This window comes from Dendrobates tinctorius, unplaced genomic scaffold, assembly GCF_039654945.1.
Source record: "Dendrobates tinctorius isolate UK_male_01 unplaced genomic scaffold, ASM3965494v1 ptg000395l, whole genome shotgun sequence".
NCBI lineage: Eukaryota > Metazoa > Chordata > Amphibia > Anura > Dendrobatidae > Dendrobates > Dendrobates tinctorius.
In genome coordinates, this window is record NW_027362061.1 from 2,671,311 (window position 1) to 2,693,540 (window position 22,230).

The 22,230-nt window shown below is 45.8% G+C and overlaps 1 protein-coding gene across 1 annotated transcript in view; it reads right to left on the bottom strand.

Moving 5' to 3' along the window:
* Positions 1 to 10,499: 10,499 nt before the first annotated feature.
* Positions 10,500 to 22,230, bottom strand: part of LOC141076232 (uncharacterized) — a 172,661-nt gene continuing 160,930 nt past the window's right edge. Inside the window, exons 6-7 of the mRNA XM_073563587.1 lie at positions 16,925 to 17,074; positions 10,500 to 13,151 (exon numbers count right to left, since the gene is read on the bottom strand). Of these exons, the coding sequence (XP_073419688.1) occupies positions 12,027 to 13,151; positions 16,925 to 17,074 (1,275 nt within the window). The 3' untranslated portion in view covers positions 10,500 to 12,026. The remainder of the gene's footprint in view (positions 13,152 to 16,924; positions 17,075 to 22,230) is intronic.

Here is a 22,230-nt window from a genome sequence, read left to right on the forward strand (position 1 = left end):
TGTAGGGTATCAGCCTACTCAGGACAAATTGCAAAACAATTTTTGGGGTCCAATTTCTCCTGTTACCCTTAGGAAAATAAAAAATTGGGGGCAAAAATATCATTTTTGTGGAAAAAAATGATTTTTTTTATTTTCACGTCCGAGCGTTATAAACTTCTGTGAAGCACTTGGGGGTTCAAAGTGCTCACCACACATCTAGATAAGTTCCGTGGGGGGGTCTAGTGTCCAAAATGGGGTCACCTGTTGGGAGTTTCAATAGTTTAGGTACATCAGGGGCTCTCCAAACGCACATGACTCCCGCAGACCATTCCATCAAAGTCTGCATTCCAAAATGGCACTGCTTCCCTTCCGAGCCCCGACGTGTGTCCATACAGTAGTTTTCTCCCACATATGGGGTGTCAGCGTACTCAGGACAAATTGGACAACAACTTTTGGGGTTCAATTTCTCCTGTTACCCTTGGGAAAATAAAAAAATTGGGGACTAATTGATCATGTCTGTGGAAAAAATACAATTTTTTTATTTTCATGCCCTGGCATTATAAACTTCTGTGAAGCCCTTGGGGGTTCAAAGTCCTCACCTCACATCTAGATAAGTTCCTTAGGGGGTCTAGTTTTCAAAATGGGGTCATTTGTGGGGGGTTTCCACTGTTTAGGTACATTAGGGGCTCTCCAAAGGCAACATGACACCCGCAGACCATTCCATCAATGTCTGCATTCCAAAACGTCACTACTTCCCTTCAGAGCCCTGACGTGTGTCCATACAGTAGTTTTCTCCCACATATGGGGTGTCAGCATACTCAGGACAAATTGAACAACAACTTTTGGGGTCCAATTTCTCCTGTTACCCTTGGGAAAATAAAAAAATGGTGACTAAAAGATCATGTTTGTGGAAAAAATACAAATTTTTTATTTTCACGCCCGGGCGTTATAAACTTCTGTGAAGCACTGGGGGGTTCAAAGTGCTCACCTCACATCTAGATAAGTTCCTTAGGGGGTCTAGTTTTCAAAATGGGGTCATTTGTGGGGGGTTTCCACTGTTTAGGTACATTAGGGGCTCTCCAAAGGCAACATGACACCCGCAGACCATTCCATCAATGTCTGCATTCCAAAACGTCACTACTTCACTTCCGATCCCCGACGTGTTCCCATACAGTAGTTTTCTCCCACATATGGGGTATCAGCATACTCAGGACAAATTGGACAACAACTTTTGGGGTCCAATTTCTCCTTTTACCATTGGGAAAATAAAAAAATGGTGACTAAAAGATCATGTTTGTGGAAAAAATACGAATTTTTTATTTTCACGCCCGGGCGTTATAAACTTCTGTGAAGCACTGGGGGGTTCAAAGTTCTCACCACACATCTAGATAAGTTCCTTAGGGGGTCTAGTTTCCAAAATGGTGTCATTTGTGGGGGGTTTCCACTGTTTAGGTACATCAGGGGTTTTCCAATCGCAACATGGTCTCCGATCTCAATTCCAGCCAAAAACGTCAAATGGCGCTGCTTCCCTTCCGAGCTCTGCCATGCGCCCAAATAGTGGTTTACCCCCACATGTGATGTTACCCTTGGAAAAATAAGAATTGAGGGTGAAAAGATCATTTTTGTGGAAAAAATATGATTTTTTAATTGTACGGCTTTATGTTATAAACCTCTGTGAAGCCCTTGGGGATTCAAAGTTCTCACCACACATCTAGATAAGTTCCTTAGGGGGTCTAGTTTCCAAAATGGTGTCATTTGTGGGGGGTTTCCACTGTTTAGGTACATCAGGGGTTTTCCAATCGCGACATGATGTCCGATCTCAATTCCAGCCAAAAACGTCAAATGGCGCTGCTTCCCTTCCGAGCTCTGCCATGCGCCCAAATAGTGGTTTACCCCCACATGTGGGGTATCAGCATACTCAGGACAAATTGCACAATAACTTTTAGGGTCCTGTTACCCTTGGGAAAATAAAAATTGGGGTGAAAAGATCATTTTTGTGGAAAAAATATGATTTTTTAATTGTACCGCTGTACGTTATAAACTTCTGTAAAGCCCTTGTGGGTTCAAAGTTCTCACCACATATCTAGATAAGTTCCTTGGGGGGTCTAGTTTCCAAAATGGGGTCACTTGTAGGGGGTTTCCACTGTTTAGGTACATCAGGGACTCTCCAAACGTGACATACTATGAAAAGTATAATATTACAGGGTATATACACTAGTCTCCTTAATATTGCGTTGATCCAGGGAGCTAGTCTGATTGCCGTATGTGGAGTCGGGAAGGAATTTTTTTCCCCAATGTGAAGCTTACTGTTGCCACATGGGTTTTTTTTGCCTTCCTCTGGATCAACATGTTAGGGCAAGTTAGGATAGGATATGGGTTGAACTAGATGGACTTAAAGTCTCCCTTCAACCTTAATAACTATGTTACTATGTTACTATGTTACATGGCGTCCGATCTGAATTCCAGCCAATTTTGCATTGAAAAAGTCAAACGGCGCTCCTTCCATTCTGAGCTCTGTCATGTGCCGAAACAGTCGTTCCCCCCCACAAATCAGGTATCAGCGTACTCAGGACAAATTGCACAATAACTTTTGCAGTCCAATTTCTCCTGTTACCCTTGGTAAAATAAAAAAAATTGAACCTGAAGTATTTTTTTTGTGAAAAAAAGTTAGATGTTCATTTTTTTTTTAAATATTCAAAAAAATTCCTGTGACGCACCTAAAGGGTTAATAAACTTCTTGAATGTGGTTTTGAGCACCTGAAGGGGTGCAGTTTTTAGAATGGTGTCACTTTTGGGTATTTTCTATCCTATAGACCCCTCAAAGTGGCTTCAAATGTGATGTGGTCCTAAAAATAAAATGGTGTTGTAAAAATGAGAAATCGCTGGTCAACTTTTAACCCTTATAACTTCCTAACAAAAAAAAATTTTGGTTCCAAAATTGTGCTGATGTAAAGTAAACATGTGGGAAATGTTAGTTATCAAGTTTTTTGTGTGCCGTATCTCTGTGATTGAAGGGCATAAAAATTCAAAGTTGGAAAATTGCGAAATTTTCCAAATTTTTGCCAAATTTCCGTTTTTTTCACAAATAAACGCAAGTTATTTGAATGAAATTTTACCACTAACATGAAGTACAATATGTCACGAGAAAACAGTGTCAGAATCACCAGGATCCATAGAAGCGTTCCAGAGTTATGACCTCATAAAGGGACAGTGGTCAGAATTGTAAAAATTGGCCCGGTCATAAACGTGCAAACCACCCTTGGGGGTGAAGGGGTTAAGAGTTGATTTCAGTAGAAAACATTTCCCACATTAAGAACAGGAAAAAGGTTTCTCCCCTGAGTTTTTTTGCCCTGATGACATTCACCCTCGGGTATTATGGGAGTTAAGCAATGTGATAGACAGGCCTCTATTCCTTATATTTAAAGACTCTATAGAAACAGGGTCTGTTCCTTTTGATTGGCGGCAAGCAAATGTGGTACCAATATTCAAAAAGGGGTGTAAAAGGGAACCTGGAAACTATAGGCCGGTAAGCTTAACATCTGTTGTGGGTAAAATTTTTGAAGGGTTTCTAAGGGATACCGTTATGGAATATCTCAATGTTAATAAATGTTTAACTCCATATCAACATGGATTTATGAAGGATCGCTCCTGTCAGACTAACCTGATCAGCTTCTATGAGGATGTAAGCTCTCAAATGGACCCAGGAGAATCATTGGATGTCATTTCTCTCGACTTCACTAAAGCATTTGACACTGTCCCACATAAAAGATTGGTAAGTAAGATGAGAAAGCTTGGGCTGGGGGAAAATGTGTGTAGATGGGTAGGTAGCTGGCTTAGTGATAGAAAACAAAGAGTGGTTATTAATTGTGCATACTCAGATTGGGCCAGGTGTTATGAATGAGTCACCGGAGGAGGAAAAAACAAAAATGCAAGCTAAGTCCAGAAAACAGGAGAGGTTGGTAGCTAGCGGATTGCAGACCCCTTGTTAGGAATCTGTGTCCTGCCATACGTATGCAGAGATCCAGATACTCACATTTGTCTCCAGAGTCCTTTCAGCCAGCTTCTGTGCATGCTCCCATTGGAGTTCAGGAGTCAGGTGCTCAGGTCCTGCTCCTGATTCCATTGGTTCAGCTCAGGGCTCTGGAGATTTCCGGAAGGTCCCGGTCACTATAAAAAGTGCGCATGACTGTTCCGCCATGCGCTAGTATTTTTCATACTGCTGCTGCGTGTATAGTGATGGATGCTTGGACTGGTGACTGACTTATTATGAAACCCCTTCCCTCTGATAATACGTTTGTGTGAGTGATTGGGCATCAGCCAGTATTAGTGCCAGCGTGCTCAAGCTTCATCTCTGCCAGCAGCTAGCATCCTGCATCGCGCTTGCAGCATAGCTGTGCTTTTCCTGCGGCTCAGTTATCGCTGCGCTGCGGTTGCAGTTTCTTGGACGTTCACAGTTGCAACGTTCCGCTTTTCAGTTTACGGTAGGTCTAGATGGAGTAGTCCTGACGTCTAAGGCTACTCCAGTGACTTTTAAATACCGTGTCTGCTCCGCTGGAGTCTGTGACCTAGAACAGACTCAGCGGTTTTGCATGCTTTAAAGCTTGCAGCTCTGTGTCTCTAACAGAGCTTGCTTTAGTGCACTGGGTGCAGGTAGAACCCTGTGCACATTACCGCCCTTGTGCTCTGCCTCTCTAGCAGCACTTTTTACACCTGCCGCACGGTGGACCCCGGGTGGCGAACACCCTTTAATTATATTTTTATTTAGCGTGTTCCACCGTCCCTAACCCCCCTGATCCTATTCACAACAACTAACAGTAGCCGTGGAGCGTTCCTATGGTGGTCCAAGATGCCTCTTCACAGCCGGAGAACTAAATAAGCCTAAAGAAAGAAAGGGGAAATCTAAACTGCCCCAGAGCAGACCCCAAAGCAATAGACAGCCCCCAACATGTATTGTCAGTGAAAACAGATGAAAACACAAACACAGACAGAAAGACAGGCAGAGCAAACAATGGGGCCCAACTAACTAGATAGGAAAGGACAGAAAAGATGCTGGCTGCAATCCGCAAAAACCCTGCCAAAAATGTCCCAACACGTCTGAGAGGAAAAAACGGCCCTGAAGTCACTAGACTTCAAAATCCCTATATCAGCACTCCAATATATTCTGAAGACAGAGCAAAAGAGATTTAACCGATCAGGGACAAAAATGGAAATTCAGCAGAGCCCCAGCCGGGGCTGGCAGAACACAAAACTAAGCAAATCAGACAAAATCTTATGGAACAATAACAGAGCAAAACTTAGCTTTAGAAGACAGGAACTGAACTGGAGGCCAGAGCTCAGAGCAGAGAAATCACCAGCAACCCTACAGGGCGTCGGCTGCCTTATATCCACTCAGAGATTCCGGATGTCCAATCGCAATCCCCCTGTTCAGGTGACAGGTTTCTCCCATCCAAATCAGTTTCACCACCTCCTTTCACCAGCAGAGGGAGTTCATTGGACATCAAAGGTGAACGAGAAAATGAGCTCACAACAGTACCACCCCCTTGAGGAGGGGTCACCGAACCCTCATCCACGCCACCAGGCCGATCAGGATGGGCCCGATGAAAAGCACGAACCATTCTTTCGGCATGAATATCAGATGCTAAGACCCAAGAATTATCCTCCTGGCCATAACCCTTCCACTTAACCAGATACTGGAGTCTCCGTCTAGACAGACGAGAATCCAGTATCTTCTCAACCTCATATTCCACAATACCTTCAACCAATACAGGGTCAGGAGGTGCCACCACAGGAACTACTGGTTCAACAAACCTCTTCAACAGAGACTTATGAAACACGTTATGGATCTTAAATGTAACAGGAAGAGCCAATCGAAAAGAGACCGGATTAAGAATCTCCAAAATCTTGTAAGGTCCAATAAATCTAGGTTTAAACTTTGGAGAAGCCACTTTCATAGAGATATTCTTTGATGACAACCAAACCATATCACCCACCTTAAACCGGGGACCAATCGTCCTATGCCGGTTGGAAAACCGCTGCGCCTTTTCCTGGGAGAGAGACAACTTATCCACCACTTGGTCCCAAATCTGGTGCATTCTCTCCACCACAGTGTCAACACCTGGGCAGGCAGAAGACTCCACCTGCCCTGAAGAGAATCGAGGATGAAACCCAAAGTTACAAAAAAAAGGTGACATCAAAGTGGCAGAACTAGATCTATTATTTAAAGCAAATTCGGCCAAAGGCAAAAATGAGACCCAATCATCCTGATCAGTAGAGATAAAACATCTCAAATAAGACTCTAAAGTCTGGTTTGTTCTCTCCGTCTGCCCATTGGTCTGAGGGTGAAACGCAGAGGAGAAGGACTACTGAATTCCCAGCTTGGAACAAAAAGTCCTCCAAAATCTAGAGACAAACTGAACTCCTCTGTCAGATACAATGTTCATAGGAATCCCATGCAAGCGAACCACCTGTTGCAAAAACAAGGGCACCAACTCTGAGGAAGATGGCAACTTAGGGAGTGGTACAAGATGGACCATCTTAGAGAATCTATCACAAATCACCCAGATAAGTCATTCTCTGAAAGACAGGCAGATCAGAAATAAAACCCATTGAAATATGGGTCCATGGCCTCCTGGGCAAAGGCATCAACAACCCACTAAAGCGAGAGCAAGGTTTAGACCGGAAGCAAGTCCCACAGGACTGCACAAAATTCCTGACATCACGAGATAAGGCGGGCCACCAAAAAGATCGACTCACCAAATCTCTAGTACCAAAAATACCTGGATGACCAGACAATGCGGTGCAATGAACTTCAGACATTACTCTCTTCCTCCACTGGTCAGGAACATACAATTTTCCAATGGGACAACGCTCAGGTTTGTCCTCCTGAAACTCTTCCAGAGCACGTCTCAAATCGGGCGAGATGGCAGAAAGAACTACCCCCTCACCTAAGATGGTAGCAGACTTGGTCTCAATAGGAGAATCAGTAAAGAAACTCCTAGAGAGGGCGTCTGCCTTGACATTCTTAGTGCCCGGAAGAAAAGAGACCACAAAATCAAAACGTGTGAAAAACAAGGCCCACCTAGCCTGTCTAGGATTCAAGCGTTTGGCCGACTCAAGGTAAATCAAATTCTTGTGGTCAGTGAGGACCACGACTTGATGTCTAGCTCCCTCCAACCAATGTCTCCACTCCTCAAATGCCCATTTCATGGCTAACAGTTCCCGATTACACACATCATAGTTGCGTTCAGATGGGGAGAACTTTTGGGAAAAGAAAGCACAGGGATTCATTTTAGATGTTACCGGATCTTTTTGGGACAAAACAGCTCCTGCACCAATCTCTGAAGCGTCCACCTCTACCTGAAACGGGAGTGAGACATCAGGTTGCCGCAAAACTGGAGCAGAAGTGAACCTCCGCTTCAGCTCCTGAAAAGAAGAAACAGCCTCTGGAGACCAATTCAGCACATCAGCACCCTTCTTAGTCAAATCAGTCAATGGTTTGGCAATACCAGAAAAATTAGCTATAAATTTATGATAAAAATTAGCAAAACCCAAAAACTTCTAGACAGCCTTCAAAGAGGTGGGCTGAACCCAATCATAAATGGCCTGTACCTTGGCCGGGTCCATTTCAATAGTTGACGGAGACAAAATAAATCCCAAAAATGAAATCCTCTGTACACCAAAAAGGCATTTCGATCCCTTGACATACAGGGAATTCTCCCTCAAAATCCGGAACACAGTCCGAACATGTTCCACATGAGAGTCCCAATCCTTGGAAAAGATCAAAATATCATCCAGATAGATGATCAAAAATTTATCCACAAAGTCTCGGAAAATATAATTCATGAAGCACTGGAAGACAGAAGGGGCATTAGTGAGCCCAAAAGGCATCACCAGGTACTCAAAATGTCCCTCCGGAGTATTAAACGCCGTCTTCCATTCATCCCCATGCTTAATGCGAATAAGATTATACGCCCCCCTGAGGTCAAGCTTGGTAAACCAGCAAGCACCTTTAACTCTGGAGAATAGATCAGAAATCAGGGGTAACGGATACTGATATTTAACAGTAATTTTGTTGAGGGAACGATAGTCAATACAAGGCCTTAATGAACCATCTTTCTTGGCCACGAAAAAAAAACCAGCACCAAAGGGAGAAGAGGATGGTCTAATATGACCCTTCTCCAACGACTCCTTAATATAAGATCGCATATCCTCATGCTCGGGTACAGATAAATTGAAAAGTCGACCCTTGTGAAATTTACACCCAGGGCTCAGCTCAATTGCACAGTCATAACTCCTATGAGGAGGCAAAGACGCAGACTTATTCTCACTAAATACATCATAAAAATCAGCCAAATAGTCAGGAACATCATGCGACTGTGGAGAGGTGGAGAAAACAGGAGTGTCACTAAGAGCACACTGACAACCCCAACTCACCACAGACACAGATTTCCAATCCACAACTGGATTATGGATTTGCAAACAGGGAAACCCCAGAACAATGGTATCATGCAAATTATGCCACACCAAAAATCTGCAATTTTCTTGATGGTCTTGGGCGACCCGCATTACCACCTGGGTCCAAAACTGAGGTTTTTCTTCGCCAAAGGAGTAGCATCAATACTCCTCAAAGGGATAGGAGTCCGCAGAGGTGCCATAGGAAACCCACAAAGTTTAGCAAAATCCAAGTCCATCAGGTTCAGAGCCGCTCCTGAATCCACAAAAGTCTTAGCGGAAAATGTGGACAGGGAGCAGATCAGAGTAATTGCCAGAAGAAACTTAGTTGTGCACACCCACAGCAAATGTGTGTGCAAAATGTTTCTCTCGTTTAAGGCAGACAGAAATATTATGAGAGGCATCTCCACAGAAAAAACACAGTTTATTATGCCTTCTGAACTCCTGACGTTGCGCCCTAGACAAAACTCTATCACACTGCATAGGTTCAGACATTTGTTCAACAGGTGGCAACATTTCTCGTGTAATTTTACGTTCACGTAAACGCCGATCAACCTGAATGGCTAATGACATAGAATCATCAAGACCGGAGGGAACAGGAAATCCCACCATAGTATCTTTTACGGTTTCTGACAAACCCTTCCGAAAGAGAGCTGCCAAGGCACCATCATTCCAGGTAGTAAGGACCGCCCACTTTCAGAATTTTTGACAGTACAACTCTGCAGAATCCTGACCCTGGCTCAATGCCAACAGGGCTTTTTCAGCTCGATCAATAGCATTAAGTTCATCATACAACAACCCCAAGGCTTGAAAATATGCGTCCACATTAGTTAGAATAGGATCATCAGGTGTCAAAGAAAACGGGGATCGCCGTGCAGCAAAGAGATGACAATTTTAACCTGCTGCGCAGAGCTCCCCAATGAGCTAGGTTTCAAGACAAGAAATAATTTACAATTATTCTTAAAATTCAAAAATTTAGACCGATCCCCAAAAAACACATCAGGAGTAGGGATCTTTGGTTCAGCAGCACGTGAATGAGCAAGATAGGCAGAAATTCCCCACACTTCAGCAGCGAGCTGCTCCACACGATCAGAAAAAATTCCTCCTACGGCCCCAGAGAAAAAGAGGAAAAAAATATACATTAAAAAAAAAAAAAATTCTGACACTTTTTTTTTTTTACAATTCTTTCCTGCTATTGAGTACCCTAGAATCTGCGGTATGGCTGGTGATTCTGTTATGAATGAGTCACCGGAGGAGGAAAAAACAAAAATGCAAGCTAAGTCCAGAAAACAGGAGAGGTTGGTAGCTAGCGGATTGCAGACCCCTGATCCTATTCACAACAACTAACAGTAGCCATGGAGCATTCCTACGGTGGTCCTAGATGGCTCTTCACAGCCGGAGAACTAAATAAGCCTAAAGAAAGAAAGGGGAAATCTAAACTGCCCCAGAGCAGACACCAAAGCAATAGACAGCCCCCAACATGTATTGTCGGTGAAAACAGATGAAAACACAAACGTAGACAGAAAGACTGGCAGAGCAAACGATGGGGCCCAACTAACTAGATAGGAAGGACAGAAAAGATGCTGGCTGCAATCCGCAAAAACCCTACCAAAAATGTCCCAACACGTCTGATAGGAAAAAACGGCCCTGAAGTCACTAGACTTCAAAATCCCTATATCAGCACTCAGGTATATTCTGAAAACAGAGCAAAGAGATTTAACCAATCAGGGACAAAAATGGAAATTCAGCAGAGCCCCAGCCGGGGCTGGCAGAACACAAAACTAAGCAAATCAGACAAAATCTCATTGAACAATAACAGAGCAAAACTTAGCTTTAGAAGACAGGAACTGAACTGGAGGCCAGAGCTCAGAGCAGAGAAATCACCAGCAAACCTACAGGGCGTCGGCTGCCTTATATCCACTCAGAGATTCCGGATTTCCAATCGCAATCCCCCTGTTCAGGTGACAGGTTTCTCCCATCCAAATCAGTTTCACCACCTCCTTTCACCAGCAGAGGGAGTTAATCGGACATCAAAGGTGAACGAGAAAATGAGCTCACAACAACCAGGGTTACTAGTGGGGTACCACAGGGTTCTGTATTGGGCCCCCTACTATTTAATATATTTATTAATGATCTAGTGGATGGCTTACACAGTAAAATATCAGTATTTGCAGATGATACAAAACTATGTAAGGTAGTTAACACAAAGAAGGACAGTTTGCAACTACAGACAGATTTGAGTAAATTGGAGAATTGGGCTGAAAAATGGCAAATGAGGTTTAACACAGATAAGTGTAAGGTTATGCACATGGGAAGGAGAAATGCTATATGCTATAATGCTAGATGCTATATGCTATAATGCTAGATGCTATAATTACTTACTAAATGGGAAACTGCTGGGGAAATCAGGCATGGAAAAAGACTTAGGCATCTTAGCCAATAAGAAGCTAAATTGGAGTGCCCAGTGTCAGGCAGCTGCCACCAAAGCAAATAGGGTCATGGTATGCATTAGAAGAGGTCTGGGGACACGAGATGAAAACATAATTCTCCCTCTGTACAAATCACTCGTCAGACCACACTAGGAGTATTGTGTGTAATTTTGGACGCCGATGCTCAAGAAAGACATTACTGAACTTGAAAGGGTTCAAAGGCGGGCTACTAAAATGATAAATGGAGTTGGTTCACTACAATACCCAGAAAGGTTATCAAAATTAGGTCTATTTACTCTAGAAAAGAGAAGACTTAGGGGAGAACTAATAAATATGTTCAAGTATATCAGAGGGCAATACAGAGATCTCTCCAATGAACTGTTTGTACCAAGGACTGTGACAAGAACAAGGGGGCATTCTCTTCGTTTGGAGGAAAGACAATTTCTGCACCAGCATAGAAGAGGGTTCTTCACGGTAAGAGCAGTGAGGCTCTGGAGTTCTCTTCCTGAGGAAGTGGTGATGGCCAACTCACTGAATGAATTTAAGAAAGGAATGGATGCTTTTCTTGTGAGTAACAGTATAGAAGGTTACGAATAACAGAATATTATAGGTAGATGGTTGACCCAGCTTAGGGGAAGGAATTTTTTTCCCTATGGAGAAAATTGGCTTCTACTCTGTGGGTTTTTTGCCTTCCCCAGGATCAACAATGCAGAACAGCTGCACTAAAAATAGGCTGAACTAGATGGACATAAGGTCTTCCTTCAGCCTTCAAAACTATGTTACTATGTTACTATGACTAAGAAGAGATGATTTCCTCACAAAACATTTCCCACATTCTGAAGAGGAGAAAGGATTCTCCCCCGTGTGAGTTCTTTGATGCTTAAACAAATCTGATTTCCAGTTAAAATACTTCTCACATTCTGAACAGGAAAAAGGCTTCTCCCCTGTGTGAGTTCTTTGGTGCTTAATCAAATTTGATTTCTGGGTAAAACATTTCCCGCATTCTGAACAGGAAAAAGGCTTCTCGCCTGTGTGGGTTCTATGGTGACTAACCAAATCTGATTTCTGGTTAAAACATTTCCCACATTCTGAACAGGAAAAAGGTTTCTCGCCTGTGTGAGTTTTATGGTGAGTAACAAAATGTGATTTATGTGCAAAACATTTCCCTCATTCTGAACAGGAAAAAGGCTTCTCCCCTGTGTGGGTTCTATGGTGATTAGCCACATATGATTTCTTTGTAAAACATTTCCCACATTCTGAACAGGAAAAAGGCTTCTCCCCCGTGTGAGTTCTTTGGTGCTTAAACAAATCTGATTTCTGGATAAAACATTTCCCACATTCTGAGCAGGAAAAAGGCTTCTCCCCTGTGTGAGTTCTTTGGTGCTTAAACAAATCTGATTTCTGGCTAAAACATTTCCAACATTCTGAACAGGAAAAAAGCTTCTCCCCTGTGTGAGTTTTCTGGTGTGTAACAAAATTAGATTTCTTGTTAAAACATTTCCCACATTCTGAACATGAAAAAGGCTTCTCCCCTGTGTGAGTTATTTGGTGTGTAACAAGATTCCCTTTATGGTTAAAACATTTCCCACATTCTGAACATGAAAAAGGCTTCTCTCCTGTGTGAGTTTTCTGGTGTGTAACAAAATTAGATTTCTGGTTAAAACATTTCCCACATTCTGAACATGAAAAAGGCTTCTCCCCTGTGTGAGTTTTTTGGTGACTAAGAAGAGATGATTTCCTCACAAAACATTTCCCACATTCTAAACAGGAAAAAGGCTTCTCCCCTGTGTGAGTTCTTTGGTGCCTAACCAAATCTGATTTCTGGTTAAAAAATTTCCCACATTCTGAACAGCAAAAAGGTTTCTCCCTTGTGTGAGTTCTTTGGTGCTTATCCAAATGTGATTTCTTTGTACAGCATTTCCCACATTGTGAACAGGAAAATCTATTGTCTGTTATGTGAATTTTTTCATGTGTAAGACAAGTCTTTTCAAGAAAACTATTTCCATATTCTGAATATGAAAATTGCTCCTTTCCTTTAGAATCAATTAATTTTTTAATGCTTATATCGTGACTTTGATTTTTCTTAGTAGTTGGTAATGAACCAAAAGATGGGACCTGTTTCAAAGTATTAGATGACAGATCTTGGCTATGAAGGGATGATGGTATATCTGGAGTAATGGCATTAACTTCAATTGGGTCCTGTGATATCTCAAGATCATCAGATTTAAAAATTGAAGATGTCAGCGTTCCCTCTGATCTCCTGGTACAGTCATCTGCTAAAAATAAAACCAATTAATAATTTTGAATAAAATATCTTCACATTTTATACTTTTGAACATTTCTACTTAAGCTGTCCATAAAAAATACAAGCTTTTTAAAAATACTGAATTATTCTCCAAGACAATGACAGTTCACAGTCTAATCGAAAGCCTCATAGCATGAATCAGCGCATCATGGGGTTCAATGGTTTGTTCATTCTGCTTCCCAAACATGGAATAAAAAGCCAACAAACAATGTTATATAGGTAAAAATTATACCAATAAAACTTCTACTCATCTCACGGAAACACAAGACACCACTAAGGTCCATCATCTGTCAGAGGAAAACCAAAAGGTTTCCACAATATTTGTGGGTCAAAAGCTCTTGAAAAGCAACATGGCTTCCATAAACCAATCCAGCAATATCCGCTCTCCCAAAGTCAAATATCCACTCTCTTCTGAGCCTTGTAGTGCGCCCAAACCATATTTAGCATCCATATATTGGGCATTACTATAGTGAGAAGAACCCACTTAATTTACGGTGTGTGTTTCCTGGAGCACAATCTGGGCATTATGTGTTGGATAATAAAATGGCAAATGTGCAATTTTCATGTTGCAACATCCAGTGCGAGCTAATTTCCGTAAAGTGTCACTACTCCCATAGAATAATTCACTGAGGGTTATAATTTCCATAATGGAGCCACTTTATGGGGATTTCTACTGCTTTAGTTTCCTGTAATTGTGTTATATTAGGGCATCTGCAGATGGTGTGTCCCCTCTCCACTGGAATCTGCTCCTGCGATGTTTGGTTCCATCACCAAGCAGCGCCTTATTTATTGTGCAGGCGTTGCTGGTAATAGAAGAGACGTCGAAACCAGAAGCTCTGGGTGGCGCTGGCTCTGTCCAGCCGCTAAGATTAGGGTGCCTGAGACCAGTAGTTTCATCCAGCCTGGCAGTATGGGTTTGTGTGCTGTCCAGCAATCTGGTAGCAATCTACTACCTGCTTAAGCCAATTAGAAAGCACCAAACCCTCCTAAAGCTTGAAGCATATTCCCGGAATCTGCCAGATACAGCCTTGTTCTCCTCTGGTTCAGTCCTCTGTGCTCAGCTGGTGTATTTGTCCTGGTGTAATCCCAGCCCACTTACTGACTACACTTGTGTCTTCTGATTTTGTACTTTCTCTGCCCTCCTGGTTATGACCAACTACCTGACTATTCTTCTTACCATCTCGCTCCACAGAATAGCAGGTAACACCATGGCCCAAGCCTAGGGGTCTCTGTGTAAGTCCAGATCCATGAAGAGGGGTTAAAGGATGATGCGCAAGGCAATCACTGGGATCTAGGAAAATAGAGTAGATAGAGCCAAGCCTTCTCGTGGTGGCCATCTTCTGATCTGCCAGGTGATCACTAACAGTGCTCCCAATACATCGTGTCTGCAAACTATTCCATCAAGAGCTGTGTACGAATAGCTAAATGGCGCTCCTTCCTTTCTTAACCCTACCATGTGCCCAGAGAGTAGTGTACAACCATATATAGGGGATTGTTGGATTCATGAGACATTGGGAAATAATTTGTAAGGTGCATTTGTTTCCTATTATCCTGGTGAAAACTCTCTGGGTAATTAGAGTATGGGGCTCGGTGGTTCTTGGCAATCTAAACTATCGTAAGGGCCAATATTTTCTGTCAGATGAGTTTCAAGAAGAAATATTAGACATTCATAGAGAACTTTTTATAATAGTGCAGAGCTGATGTGTCTTAAATTTAGATCTCAGCCATTTGGCAGAGGTAATGGAGACTTATTTTAAAGGCTACCAGGTAGTTGCAGACTCACATAAGTGAGGCAGGCCGATCCCACCATCATCAGACTACCATACAAAATGAACCTGTACAAAAAGAACTAGAATAAAAAAACATGTTGGAGGTATTTTTTGGATTATAAGACACTCTGGATTATAAGACACACCCCAAATTTTGAGGAGAAAAATAGGAATATTTTTTTTTAATAACATGGTGGCGCTTCTTATAATCCATGCGTCTTACTGCTATGGTGAAGCGGGGTCCCAGGGTCACTGCTGGAGGAGGCAGGAGTGGGGAGTGATGCTGCAGGCCGCAGGGTGGGATGAGGGGGTGTCCGATGTGCAGTGCACCGCTGCGAGTGTTTGGTGCTGCTGGGGTGCCTGGCGCTGCTGCCTGGGGTGGCCACCGCCAATGCTGCTGCCGCTGCTCTGGGTGTCCGCCGCTGCTGCTGCCTGGAGAGTCCGCCGCTGCGGGGAGACTCTGCTGACTTTTCGTGAAAGTCCAGAGCCCCCCGCATGTCCGTGGTTTCCTCCTGTGTGGTGGACTCTGTGAATATGGCTGCTGGGGGGCGGCACATGCGCAGATGGAGATCTCGGTAACAAGATCTCAGGATATGAGATTTCAGCCCTGAAATTAGATCTCAGGATTCTATGAAGCCAACAGCATCATTACCCTCCGCTTTCTCTTATAGGCCAATCATAATATTTTTCATCAAGTGATTTTCTAACTTGTCAGCACATTCTACATACGCTGTCATTTGGCTTTATAGTTACATATCTGGGCAGGTAACGGTCAGCGTCTCCTAATCCCAGGGGGTAGGTGGATCCTCCAGGTTGTAAGTTCTATAGAAAAGGGCTTTCAATGTCCAAAGTCATTTGAACAGTTTTGGGTGGAGGAGAATGTTGTGGTCTAGAGGCAAAATGGTGACCATGGTAATACGGCCGGACTACACCACCGATAAAGCAGCCACAGCCGGTGACTGAGAGGAATCTGTGACTTCTCTGCATTCAGTGGTTACTACTCACCTGGGTAGTCATATGTGGGAATCTCCTCTTTACACCACTCATCACCCCTCACATATGTCTCTGTAGTATTAATATGGGTCAGATCTTCACCCTGAAACAAATATTGTAAAAGTCACCGACAGATGGAGAAGTCCCATCTATGATCAGCTCTAATCCTGCCATCTCCACCGTTCTCATTACACAAGTATAAAACATATAATACTGGGGGATAAAACAAGACTGAGCACAAGACCTTCACAGCCGTCTACACATCATAGGGGAGATCTCCTGACACCTTCTCTCCATCTACCTGATGATCCTGAGGAGCACTGGGATCTTCTTGGTTACAGTCCTGTGGAAGAAGAGGACGGGGACATCTCTCTGGTGTTGTCCTCTTACTGGATAGATCTGGAGGAAACACATACAGGGACTGAATTCATTCTCTACATACAGATAATTATAGGCCGTGTGTATTTAGTCCTGTCTATTACCTGGTGATGTGAGGAGCTGGGGAACCTCCATTATGACGTTCTTGTACAGATCTCTGTGTCCTTCTAAATACTCCCACTCCTCCATGGAGAAATAGACAGCGACATCCTGACACCTTATAGGAACCTGACACATACAATGATACCGTCATCCCCCCGATCCCTTCATAGTGTTACAGTATAATGTCCCAGCATTCCCAGCAGTGTCACCTCTCCAGTCAGCAGCTCAATCATCTTGTAGATGAGTTCTTGGATCTTCTGGTCATTGATGTCCTCATGGATCAGGGGGTGAGGTGGAGGCCCCGTGATTGGGCTCAGGGGTCTTCCTCATCCCTCAGACACAGGGTCCTGACAGCAATCACTAGAGGTCTTCTTCACCACTGTGTAATCCTGGTTATGGAGAGACACATTAATAAATCTCACTACAGACATTTCCAGAGTCCTCACCTCTCCAGTTCTGTCCATCTGTTATTCCCATAGATAAGAATGATGTAATGTGAAGTCATCAGAATCTCTCACCTCTCCAGTGAGACGGAAGAGGATCTCTAGGGTGAGGTGTAACATCCTCTCCGCCATCTTGTCTCTGTCCATATCCGTCCTTGATGGGTAAATCAGGAAAATTCTCTTCTGTAGAAGATCTTCACTGAGAGGATCCGATATTGTAGAGACCTGAATGAGAAGATGATCCGATGTAACATCATAAGAATCCTGTGTAATAATACAATTACTGGAGATAATAAGGGAATCATATGAGGAGATTTATTATCTTACAGGGTTTAGTTTTCTCCCCTGACATCTACTAATAAAACCTATATATTTAGGCCACAGACAACAAGCAGTTTCCTCCTCGGAGTCGGCAGCTGAACACGTTCCTCATAGACTCATCTTCCATAACGCTAATTCTCGTCTCATTACCGACACTGGAATCGGCATTAGCAATACTGCAGGAGATATTCATTACACGCGACATGAGAAATAACTCCTTCATGATGAGGACGACATCTTCATCTTCTACTGCGGCTCTAGAGACAGATGTGGCCAGAGTCGGTCACTGACTCCATCCCCACCGGCCGTCTATATGAAGGTTTCCCGTCTTCCCCGCACTGGAATCTTCTCTCCCGTTAGATCTCAGCTCTGAGTCACACACAGAAGTTTGAGGCTTTTCTGGAAGAACAGGACAGGAGAGATCTGAGGCCGATGTCTCCATGTGCAGGGTTTCCCCTCGGGATAAGAGGCTTTTCTATCCCTTTCCCCCAATTAGAGGGGACACCTGTGGATATCGGGGTCTTTACCGGCTGCAGTCCTGGGGGGATTTACTCGGTAACGTGGATGTTGGACAAACGTCACCATCAATTCCCATCAGAGTGAAGGAACATCGCTCCTCTATTCAGCTCTATGGATCCAGGATGAAATCCACTGCGGCCCCTGCAAGAAAAGAGCGAAGTCTGGTGAGACCCCCGAGGCCGGAGATTTCTACAGCTGCTCTGTGCGCACAGGACCTGTGATGAGGTCACAGGAGGGGAGGAGTCAGGGGTCAGGTCACATGATCAGGGGCCTCAGTGTGTGCAGGACTTTGAAGTTTATGTGTGGGGTCAAGAGGGGTTTACAGGGTGGATGTAGAAAAGCCGTGTGTGTACGAGGTGTACGGAGCGGAGCCCTGTGTGTACGAGGTGTACGGAGCGGAGCCATGTGTGTACGAGGTGTACGGAGCGGAGCCATGTGTGTACGAGGTGTACGGAGCGGAGCCATGTGTGTACGAGGTGTACGGAGCGGAGCCGCGTGTGTGTGGGGAAGGTGACTTTACGGACAGATGTGACTGGTAGAAGGAGGGGACGGTTTGTGCACTAGGGACAGAGATTGACAGGTTAGAGAGGTAACAGTAGGGAAAGACAGAAAAGGGAGTGCAGTACTGTGAAATGACCACAAGATGGCAGGGGAGAGTAGTACAGGACTTTACATCAGCTTAGGGCTATAGAAACTGCATAGTCATGGGGGGCGGGGAGATAGGAGCCGGGGTGGGAAATTCCCCTGTGAGAGGGGATAAATAGAAGAAGGCGGGGATCCAGGAGAGTCTAGTCCCGGGAGGAGCTCAGAAGAAGATGGAGAAAGTGAGAAGAGCTCGGCCAGGGGGACGGACAAATGAGAGACAGTCAGGGGGTGGCCCTGACCTGACGGACTGCAGGACAGGCAAGGAGAAGAGACAGTCAGGGGGAGACCCTGACTCAACGGACCGCAGGACAGACGAGGCCCCGGGGGTACCGATTCGAAGACGACCTCGGGCAGGTGAAGCGCTGGGGGTAGATTGGTCTAGGACAGCCCCCAGTGAAAGATCCGCGAGGTGCATTACTGGAGCTGAAGAATAGGTACCCGGGCCTGGTGATACAGTGGTGTAAAGAAGCTGCGGTGCGTGTTTGGTGGTCGTCAGAGGACGACAAATAAATCCGGAACTGTTACAAGTGGAAGTGGAAGCTGTCTCCGTCTCGTCTTTGCCTCGTCTGGTAAGCAGTGGTCCACCCCCCTAGCCCAGCCCCCTACCACATGTGTACGAGGTGTACGGAGCGGAGCCGTGTGTGTACGAGGTGTACGGAGCGGAGCCGTGTGTGTACGAGGTGTATGGAGCGGAGCCGTGTGCGTACGAGGTGTACGGAGCGGAGCCGTGTGTACGAGGTGTACGGAGCGGAGCCCTGTGTGTACGAGGTGTAAAGAGCGGAGCCGCGTGTGTACGAGGTGTACGGAGCGGAGCCGTGTGTGTACGAGGTGTACGGAGCGGAGCCCTGTGTGTACGAGGTGTACGGAGCGGAGCCGTGTGTACGAGGTGTACGGAGCGGAGCCGTGTGTGTACGAGGTGTACGGAGCGGAGCCGCGTGTGTACGAGGTGTACGGAGCGGAGCCGTGTGTGTACGAGGTGTACGGAGCGGAGCCCTGTGTGTACGAGGTGTACGGAGCGGAGCCGTGTGTGTACGAGGTGTACGGAGCGGAGCGGAGCCGTGTGTGTACGAGGTGTACGGAGCGGAGCCCTGTGTGTACGAGGTGTACAGAGCGGAGCCGCGTGTGTACGAGGTGTACGGAGCGGAGCCGTGTGTGTACGAGGTGTACGGAGCGGAGCCGTGTGTGTACGAGGTGTACAGAGCGGAGCCGCGTGTGTACGAGGTGTACGGAGCGGAGCCGTGTGTGTACGAGGTGTACGGCGCGGAGCCGTGTGTACGAGGTGTACAGAGCGGAGCCCTGTGTGTACGAGGTGTACGGAGCGGAGCCGCGTGTGTATGAGGTGTACGGAGCAAAGCCGCGTGTGTACGAGGTGTATGGAGCGGAGCCGCGTGTGTACGAGGTGTACTGAGCGGAGCCGTGTGTACGGAGCGGAGCCGTGTGTGTATAACGTGTACAGAGAGGAGCCGCGTGTGTACGAGGTGTAAGGAGCGGAGCCGTGTGTGTATAACGTGTACGGAGAGGAGCCGTATGTGTACAAGGTGTGCAGAGCGGAGCTGTGTGTGTACGAGGTGTGCAAAGTGGAGCCGTGTGTGTACGAGGTGTACTGAGCAGAGCCATGTGTGTACAGGGTATACAGAGCGGAGCCGCCTTTGTGCGGACACCTCTTTGTACTATGTATATCCCCATCTTCAGTTACAGACTCTTGTGTACACTATACACCCGTATACCCCCAGCTTCAGTCGCAGACCCCTGTGTACACTATACACCCGTATACCCCCAGCTTCAGTCGCAGACCCCTGTGTACACTATACACCCGTATACCCCCAGATCAGTCGCAGACCCCTGTGTACACTATACACCCGTATACCCCCAGATCAGTCACAGACCCCTGTGTACACTATACACCCGTATACCCCCAGGTTCAGTCGCAGACCCCTGTGTACACTATACACCCGCATACCCCCAGCTTTAATCGCAGACCCCTGGATACACTGTACACACCCGTATACCCCCAGGTTCACTCGCAGACCCCTGTATACACTGTACACACCCGTATACCCCCAGCTTTGGTCGCAGACCCCTGTATACATTGTACACACCCGTATAGCCCCAGCTTCGGTCGCAGACCCCTCTGTGTACGCTGTATATACCCGTATACCCCCATCTTCAGTCACAGACCCCTCTGTGTACGCTGTATAAACCCGTATACCCCCATCTTCAGTCACAGACCCCTCTGTGTACGCTGTATAAACCCGTATACCCCATCTTCAGTCACAGACCCCTCTGTGTACACTGTATACACCCGTATACCCCCAGCTTCGGTCACAGACACGTGTACACTGTATACACCCGTATACCCCCAGGTTCAGTCGCAGACCCCTGTGTACACTGTATACACCCGTATACCACATCTTCGGTTGCAGACCCCTCAGTGTACGCTGTATACACCCGTATACCCCAGCTTCGGTCACAGACCTCTCTGTGTACACCGTATACACCCGTATACCCCCAGCTTCAGTCGCAGACCCCTGTATACACTGTATAAACCCGTATACCCCCAGGTTCGGTCACAGACCCCTGTGTGTGCACTGTATAAACCCGAATACCCCCATCTTCAGTCACAGACCCCTCTGGGTACGCTGTATAAACCCGTATACCCCCATCTTCAGTCACAGACCCCTGTGTACACTGTATACACTCGTATATCCCCAGGTTCGGTCACAGACCCCTCTGTGTACGCTGTATAAACTCATATACCCCCATCTTCAGTCACAGACCCCTCTGTGTACACTGTATACACCCGTATACCTCCAGCTTCGGTCACAGACCCCTGTGTACACTGTATACACCCGTATACCCCCAGGTTCAGTCGCAGACCCCTGTGTACACTGTATACACCCGTATACCACATCTTCGGTTGCAGACCCCTCAGTGTACGCTGTATACACCCGTATACCCCCAGCTTTGGTCACAGACTCCTCTGTGTATGCTGTATACACCCGTATACCCCCTGCTTCGGTCACAGACCCCTCAGTGTACACTGTATTCACCCGTATACCCCCAGCTTTGGTCACAGACCCCTCTGTGTACACTGCATACACCTGTATACCCCCAGCTTCAGTCACAGACTCCTCAGTGTACACTGTATGCACCCGTATACTCCAGCTTCGGTCACAGACACCTGTGTACACTGTATACACCCAGCTTCGGTCGCAGACGCCTGTGTACACTGTATACCCCCAGCTTCGGTCACAGACCCCTCTGTGTACACTGCATACACCTGTATACCCCAGCTTCAGTCACAGACCCCTGTGTATGCTCTATATACCCATATACCCCCAGCTTTGGTCACAGACCCCATGTCTCACACACTGTAGAACTGATGCCAGACACACGGTGAAACTGCGGTCGTCCGTCTCTCGTCTCTCGCACTTATACTGATAACATAAGATGGAGTCAGACAAACCCTCCTACAAAACGTGAGAACAAAGTCATTACTACAGGACTGTGTGAGAAAGGGATTTATTCTACAAGAAACGCTGGGGCCACAAAAGAGGGAATCCGGGCCCCGTGGCTGGATACTCCGGACCCCCAGCGTGTTAGGACCAGACGGGGTCTTTGTCCCTGGAGCTTCTCTACTCAGGATAATGAGACTCTGATCTTGGTCATCCGTATGGACAATGGAAATGGAATTACAAAGCTTCTCATAGACTTTCCATGTTAAGCACGGACGGCACATGTACAGCACACGGATGGCACATGTACAGCACACGGACGGCACACGGACAGCACACGGACGGCTCATGTACAGCACACGGACAGCACATTTACGGCACACGGGAGGCACATGTACAACACACGGACGGCACACGGACAGCACACGGACGGCTCATGTA